The sequence below is a fragment of the Poecilia latipinna genome, unplaced genomic scaffold (genome assembly GCF_001443285.1).
Source record: "Poecilia latipinna isolate Pla-1442-1.1 unplaced genomic scaffold, P_latipinna-1.0 Scaffold2581, whole genome shotgun sequence".
Classification (NCBI taxonomy): domain Eukaryota; kingdom Metazoa; phylum Chordata; class Actinopteri; order Cyprinodontiformes; family Poeciliidae; genus Poecilia; species Poecilia latipinna.
In genome coordinates, this window is record NW_015115197.1 from 65,815 (window position 1) to 74,313 (window position 8,499).

General features: G+C 35.4%; 1 protein-coding gene across 1 annotated transcript; it reads left to right on the forward strand.

Moving 5' to 3' along the window:
• The first annotated feature begins 6,406 nt into the window (after positions 1-6,406).
• Positions 6,407-8,069, forward strand: LOC106938393 (gastrula zinc finger protein XlCGF8.2DB-like). The gene is made up of 2 exons (XM_015020430.1): positions 6,407-6,941; positions 7,194-8,069. Exons 1-2 carry the CDS (start codon positions 6,422-6,424, stop codon positions 7,538-7,540), a joined length of 867 nt encoding a protein of 288 aa, XP_014875916.1. The 5' UTR covers positions 6,407-6,421; the 3' UTR covers positions 7,541-8,069.
• The last annotated feature ends 430 nt before the right edge of the window (positions 8,070-8,499 follow it).

Sequence of the window (8,499 nt, forward strand, 5' to 3'; positions counted from 1 at the left end):
GCACACTGATTAACACCATTTTTTTTAATTGTCTGTACTCATCCTCACCGTCATTGTTCAGCCTGGGATTTGCGTCTTGCCTCTCACATCTGTTTCTTTACGAGAGGTTTTCCCTCTAAGGACGGTGGAGAATCGGGTCGAGGACGTTTTAAAAAGAAGCGGGTTGATAGCGGCTCACTGCGGCTGCGTAGTGTCCGTCTCTCAAATGCGCGTTCATGTTGAAGGCTTCGCAGTGCGTCCCACATTCTCCACATCCGCCCTTCGCTTTGCCCATTTTCTGTCCGATTTCCATCTTTACGCTGAGACAGCATTTTCTTTTACGATGAGTATTTCCCACAATTCATTGCTGCATTTCTGTAGATTTTGATAAATTTCTGGTTTCATCTAATGAAAACGTGACATTTAAGATTAGATAGAGGAATTAATAAAAACATTTTACTTCATAGGCTTAAACAAAGCAATGTTTAATACATGCTTAAAATCAGTTACCAAAAATGCTCTTAATCTGAATGTTAACACCACATTTCTTTCATATTTTAATGTATTGAGTATGAATAGATCTGTATAATTAGAACATAATACGCACAGCTATTATGTCGGCACTTAAGTTTGTAGTTTCTGACTCATTTTAAAACAGTATGAGGCCACGTGTTTTAGGTTATTGTATTTAACTTCAACATTTTGAATATAATTACTGAAAAAACGTCTCATATTGCATGTGAAAACATGAAAGGTCACTGAAGAAACAATTGAAAAAATATTGATTTAAAACACCAGAACAATAAAGGCATTCTGGTTATCGTCATACTTATATGCAATATCTCCATAAAAAGAGACAAAAAATATGTACATTTTAAAGCTGGTAAATTTAAATGATGTCCTTAAAAATCATTTTCACTCCCTGAACTTACTGAACCACTGAAATAAACTTAATATTCCATGTTATTGAATGTGACTGTTTAAACACACTCCAGCATATGAATGTTTGAAATCCACTGGAATTAATTCAGCACAGATTGTAGAAAAATAGCTGAGTCACTGATTTCTACAACAGCTGAAACAATGTAGGTGTTTCAGTAGGTGGCAGCACGAAATTATCATTTCTGATATAAAAGCTTTTTGCTAAACATTAAAAGTTTAATATAAACATTTTATTAAAAAGTTTAGTAAATAAAGTCATTAAATGTTTTATAAAAACATTTAATAAAAAACATTAAACCTTTGAATTAACTGTAAAAGCTTGAAAACTTTAGTTTGTGTGTTATTTTATATACTGCGTTTCACTTGGGTGAACTGAGTGAAATAAATGAATAATAATGGAAAAAATTTAATTGATAACAAGGAGTTTACTCCAATGAGCTATCACTCTTAGCTACCAATGAGACAGAAGTGATTTTCATTCAAACAGCACTTTATTAAATATTGCAAGAACAACAAAACAATATTATCAGTGTTTTTATTGTTTTGTTTGTTTGTTTGTTTGTTTTGTTTTTTTCAGACTGATCTGTTGCCAGGGTTACCAAACTCCAGTCCTCAAGGGCCGGTGTCCTGCAACTTTTAGATGAGCCTCTGCTGCACCACACCTGAATAGAATAATCAGGTCATTAAGGCTCTGGAGAACCGATCTACACAAGGAGGAGGTAATTAAACCATTTCATTCCAGCGTTTTGAACCTCTGGCACATCTAAAAACTGGAGGACAGCGGCCCTTGAGGACTGGAGTTTGACACCTGTGGTTCTCACTAAACTCTCCCTCCCTGATTGTACTTGGTCTTGAGTTATCAAGCAGCATTATGTTTTACCACCATACAACAAGAGTCACAACCCCAGGTTACACATATAAATTAAACTATTTTCTAAATTTCCACTAACAATAAACCCATCAATAAAAGCAGAAAATTCAAAGCGGAACTAAAAATAATTTCCAGTTTCTTCAGTACAGCCACTGAAGTGAAACACAAAAGATAAAAACAGAGGACACGGGATACTCTCAGCTTTTCTTTTGTTAGACGGTTGTGTGAAAACGGGTTTGAAGTTTAGCTAAATATGTGAGTGTTTTTAATAAAAATGTCTTCAGTTCAGCCTCAGAGAGAGTTTATCAACGAGCAGGAAACTCCTGCTGAAGAAACATTCACAGAGTTGAAAGAAATCAACGTCAAGATCGAGGAAGAGACGGAGGAACAGCGCAGACCGCTGGATTTCACCCGGATACCAAAGATCGTCTTACACCGAATAGGTACGAAACACCTTCAGGTTTTACTGATGAGCCCATAGACATAATAAAAGAATAGACGCCTCCTGGATATGAGGTTCCATTTGTGTCAAAAATAAATAGATATAGTTGGTCTATGTCGTTGCTCTATGTTGCATGTAGATGATGCATATGTAGAACATCTACGTATGCATATGTCTGATGTATATTTCTGTGTTGGGGTTCATGTCCTTGGCCCGTGTTGCTATTGCCTGTTCTCTTCGCAATTAAAAAGTCTTGAAGTAGGTCATGTCTGATCAAGGGGTTTATTAGATTTTACAAAAATGTTGGTCTTTCAATATCTGTGGTTTCATTAAAAGTGGTTTCAAAATACTTAGATTTCTACCTCCTAGTGTCTTTATCCATTAGTCAGGGCAGCTAACGAGGTTGATGGGTGCTATGCGCAGCCTTCTGTTTTTATTTTTTTAAAATCTGTAATATCTTCACCTTAAGGAGTTTCAGAAAGTATTTCAACTTCTCTCATTTACTTCAACGCAACTAATTTTTTTAACAAATTCTGTAGTTTTCGGTGTACTTCTAAATCTGCTTCTTAGTCGTATAGATTCGGGCCTGCTACTGCCTCTAGTGGCGTGGGGTGGTGACAATTAATATAATTACTAAATCAGAATACCACGACGTATTTTTTTCCCACAACGTTTTTACTATTAATTTCGGCATTATGGCAAAAGACAAAAGACAATTAATCTTTTGCCATAAGATAAATTATATTTTGTCAGTAAAGGATAAAATCTAAATTCTTATCAAACAACATATTCTTCATTTTCTGAAGGACATAGAGCTAATTAAATGTCAAACAATACTTTTATACATTATAAATATTATCTTAATATCTCCATAAATAATAGGAGGAACAAAGAAAATAAGGAGACATGAAAAACAACATGATCAACTATAATAAAACTACAATTTGCAATGTACATGCAAGAAATTTAATTGAGCAAAAGTCAAAAAACAAATGAATTAAGAACAGAAAAATAACCAGGGTTGTTAAACGGATACTAGAAAAAAAATGTTTTTTTTGATGCCATGTTTATTATTCTGAGATACTCTTTGTTGGTAGAGTTATACAAGAAAAAATAAGATGAACGCAATTTAATCTATAAAAGGTGGAAATTTTCCTTTGACTCTAAAATGATAAATCATGTTCATAGAATCACATTATCAACAGTTTGTGAATAGAGCAAAAACACTTGGCACACTATAAGTAAATGTTTAGTTTGGTTAAGAATAATTATTGAACCATTAATAAATAACTTCTAAAAGATGTTCTTGGTTGCCATAGGAACACAGTAACACTTTCATAAACTCAGAGGCTCAAACTGATGAATAAAGACGGTCGACTCTCTGCTGAAATGTTTCTTGCTATCTTCCATGTTCTTTCAGCAAACAGTTGAGACAGTCGTTTTTGGTTTCACCATTATTTACCTGCTGTTATACCTGCCATTCAAATTATTCTTAAGATTGTTGGTCTGCAGCTCATGTGACCAAACCAACTGAGGAGATGAAAAGTTAAAACTGGAGTTAAAATGTTGTTTTAACTTGAGATTATTTAAAACTCAAGTTATAATAGTCTTCTTAAAAATGTAGAGTCTCTGAGAACAGTTCTTAAATGTATAGTCAGTGTTTTCAGCAAAGTTGAGCTGACTGTCCAGGAATGACACAAGGAATTTCAACTTTGCCACAGTTCAACAAGTTTGCCATCAAGAAAACTGGAAGCACTTTCAGTTCTTGTTTATTTCGTTTAATTAACTCTGCTTCCTTAGGAAAATGAAAAGGTATGTTCTTTTGTGAGGGGATTTATTCTTTACTCTTCCAGTAATGCCAGAATTAATAATAAAGACTTTGTGGTATTCTGAATTAGTAATGTAATTGGATTATTTGTGTTACCACCCCCACGCCACTAGAGGCAGCAGTAGACACCGAAAAGATGCGACTAAGGAGCAGATATGAAGTACGAAAAAAACTACAGAATTTTTCAAAAAATAAAAGAATTGTGAGCTGCACAGAAGAAAATAAGAGAGAAGTTCAAAAACATACCGAGTGTGAAAATCCTTCTTAAAAATGAAGATGTATCACAAATTTCAAAAGAAATTAAAAAACGGAAGGCCGTTTTTGTAATATCTAATAAACCCTTTGATCAGACACGACCTACTTCAAGACTTTATAATGGTGAAGAGAACAGGCAATAGCAACACGGACCAAGGAAATGAACGACATATTCAACATGGACATATGACATCTAAACGTATGATTTCTTCATTTTGACAAAAATGGAACCTCATACATGGGCCGCTCTCTCCTATTGTAGCTGACGAAATTAAGGGTGGCCATGTTGGAGTGGTCGACCACTCCACTCAGCGTTATGCGTTTGACAGGCACAATAAAGTATCACTGCATTTAATCAATCATAATGCACTTTTTTTTTTTACTAGAAATCTTATTCAAATTACTATCAAAGCTAAATTTACTAAGAATTTTATTTTCTAAGTATTTTTGAATTGTATTTATGCATGGTTCAGCATACTTGAATATGCTTAGTGGGGGAAACATTAGAATAGGAATAGAATATTCTGATATTGATGTATGATGAGCATTTTACATTCATAAACGATAATAAAAAAATATATAACCTCAATACATATTCATATAAATATATGATTAATACTGAATAATATAGGCTATGCAAGTTCATATGCACAAACACACACACACATAATTTCCAACCGACGAGTTCTAGCTTCAGAGATTCAGCAGCTGAGATGGAGTCCAAAATCTGATGTGAGATTCATCTGTGCTTCAGTGAAACAGTCTCTCTTTATAGAAATCTCCCTCTCCTTCCTCACATTGTCTTTATGAAACCTTCAAAACAAAAACGGAAGATTTGAGGGCTATTTTACTTTGGACAGAGTGAAAGAATTGCATATAAATAGTCTTTACCACCTGTGTAAACTTTCCTGTGAATGTATAAGATGTAATACTATTATTTCTGAAAGGTAAAGGTAATTTTATTTATGTAGCACATTTTCAGGAACAAGGCAATTCAAAGTGCTTTACATGAGTTAAAAGGAAATACAAACAAAATAACAAACCAAAGGAAAGAAAAGGGGAAGGAAAAGTAGTCTAATGTTCTAATGTAAACTAAGTGCTCTCATTATATGATAAGCGCCATCATATTCTGTGTCCATAAATAAAGCAAACTATAAAGCTGCAACAGCGCCTCCTACAGTCACAATGTGCAGTGGTCACAGAATATTCTGAAACGTCCCAGTTTGCAAGAAGCAAATCCTTAAGAGGGGTTAATGTCGGCTAGACAGACGACATATTTCCAAATGTTGGCGCACTTGATGTCACTGCAGTTTTATCACTGGTAAAATTATTAACCACATGCAGACGTTGTAAAAATCCAACTAAGGTTAATAAAAATTGCTCCGAAAGACTAACTATGGCAGAGATTTAATTTTTTTTGTGGACACGTACATGTTTGCTGAAGACTGTTTTTATACTATTTTTTGTTAATGAAAGTGAAGGGTTCATTGACTCACATTTTGAAGCTTTTGTTTTGTCTTTTTGTCCAGATTTCCATCAATGCTGCATGAGTAAAGAGGAGGAAAACTCCACTTTACATCAGGAGGAGCCAGAACCTCTGCAGATGAAACGGGAGCAAGAGGAGCCAGAACCTCTGCAGATGAAACGGGAGCAGGAGGAGCCAGAACCTCTGCAGATGAAACGGGAGCAGGAGGAACCAGAACCTCTGCAGATGAAGCGGGAGCAAGAGGAACCAGAACCTCTGCAGACGAAGCGGGAGCCAGAGGAACCAGAACCTCTGCAGATAAAACGGGAGCCAGAGGAACCAGAACCTCTGCAGATAAAACGGGAGCAAGAGGAACCAGAACCTCTGCAGATAAAACGGGAGCAAGAGGAACCAGAACATCAACAGTTCAAAGAGGAAGAGAAGCAACTCTGCATCAGTCAGGATAAAGTAGAGCTTGTGCTGAAACAGGAGACTGATGACATGTTGGTGAACAAACAGAAAGGCAAAACTGAGACTTCAAAACAAAAAAAGCACAAGAAAGCTCACCCAAACCAAAAACTATATTCTTGTAAAATTTGTGACAAAATCTTTTCTCGAAATAATACCTTGACAACACACATGACAACTCGCACAGCTAAGAAACCTTTCACATGTTCAACCTGTGGAAAACATTACCCTCACAAGAGTACTTTGATTTATCACATGAGAACTCACACAGGTGAGAAACCTTTCTCATGTGGGACCTGTGGAAAAAGTTTCGCTTGTAAAAAAAGTTTAAATGTTCACATGAGAATTCACACTGGTGAGAAACCTTACTCATGTGGGACCTGTGGAAAAAGTTTGTCTGATGAAAAAAATTTAAATCTTCACATGACGATTCACACTGGTGAGAAACCTTTCTCATGTGGGTCCTGTGGAACAAGTTTCACTCACAAAAAAAGTTTAACTGCTCATATGAGAGTTCACATGGGTGAGAAGACTATCTCTTGTGGTACCTGTGGAAGAAATTACTTGAATAAATCTAAGTTAGTTGACCACATGAGAACTCACACAGGTGAGAAACCTTTCTCATGTGAAACCTGTGGAAAAAGTTTCTCTTTGAAAAACAGTTTAAATGTTCACATAAGAACTCACACTGGTGAGAAGCCTTTCTCATGCGAGATCTGTGGAAAAAATGTAACTTATAAATATAGCTTAACTACTCACATGATGACTCACACAGGTGAGAAGCCGTTCTCATGTGGAACATGTGGAAAATGTTTCACTCTTAAAAGAAGTTTAACTGTTCACATGAAAGTTCACACTGGTGAGAAACCTTACTCATGTGGGACCTGTGGAAAAAGATTCTCTTACAAAAAAGATTTAATTACTCACATGAGAACTCACACAGGTGAGAAACCTTTCTCATGTGAGATCTGTGGAAAAAGTTTAACTTCTAAATATAGCTTAACTGTTCACATGATGACTCACACAGGTGAGAAGCCTTTCTCATGTGAGATCTGTGGAAAAAGTTTAACTTCTAAATATAGCTTAACTGTTCACATGAGAATTCACAAAGGTGAGAAAACTTTCTCATGTGGGACCTGTGGAAAATGTTTTGCTAGAAAACGCCTTTTGCATTTTCACATGAAGACTCATACAAGTGAGAAGTTTTTCTCATGTGGGATCTGTGGAAAAAGTTTTGTTCAAAAATATTCTTTAACTTCTCACATCAGAATTCACACATGTGAGAAGTAGCGGTGCACTGATTTATAAGCCAGCTGATTTATGTTGATTTTCTTAATTTTGGGACATCAGCTGATTCTTGCATGTGAAGCTGATCTGATCCCCCAATTTTATTGACCTCAGTCACTGCTCTCTTCTGGTCTCCAATGAGAGGTGTGACTATTGGAGCGCCCCAAAATGAAAACTGCAATCGGTGCACCCTTAGTGACAAGCGAGGAAAATGTTTTGTGTAGATCCAGTTTACTTCATCCCAAGAAGATTCACACAGGTTAGAAACCTTTCTGTTGTAGGTCCTGTAGAAAAGGTTTCACTCAAAACAAATGTAACCGTTCACATGAGAACTCGCAGGTTTGATGGCACAATGTGAACCTCAAGTAAGATTCTTAGTAACCTGCTGTTTGGAAGTGGAGTAATTGCAGGTTTGACTACTTTCAGATTTAGACTTGTAAAATTTTGGCTTCTTTATTGTGCATTTATCCTTTGTACTTATTTTATTTCAATGATTTGGGCAAATGGATGTATTTATTTGACATGGTTTTAATGGCTTTTCTGCTTAGAAAATGTATTGATATGGATTGAATTTTAGAAAAATTATTGAAACTTTTAATACAATTTTTAAGTAATAAATTATTATACTGATGATACTGATGGTCTTTTTTTCCTGTTTAGTAGGAAACATATTAAATTGGGAAATGTTTATATATATATACTGCAGCAGTCCACAGAGCCCAACTGTTCCACCTTAACTTGGCATGAATTTTAATTGCATGAATTGCAATGAATTTTAATTTAACTGGGGAAAATATTCATTTGACAAGGACTCAAACCTTTAAAACTTCTTTTCATAAAGAGATAAAAAAAAAAACATTAGACATCAAAACCTGCACTCTACCAGGATTGGAGGAATTATGTCTCAGCATGATCTAGAGAAACTCATCCATGCGTTTATCTTTAGCCGTATTGATTATTGC

Excerpts from the sequence above, each read along its gene's own strand:
- LOC106938393 (XM_015020430.1), top strand. The coding sequence starts at position 6,422 with ATGACAACTCGCACAGCTAAGAAACCTTTCACATGTTCAACCTGTGGA. Across the intron at positions 6,942-7,193 it reads TCACATAAGAACTCACACTG|GTGAGAAACCTTTCTCATGT; the intron begins GTGAGAAGCCTT and ends GAACTCACACAG.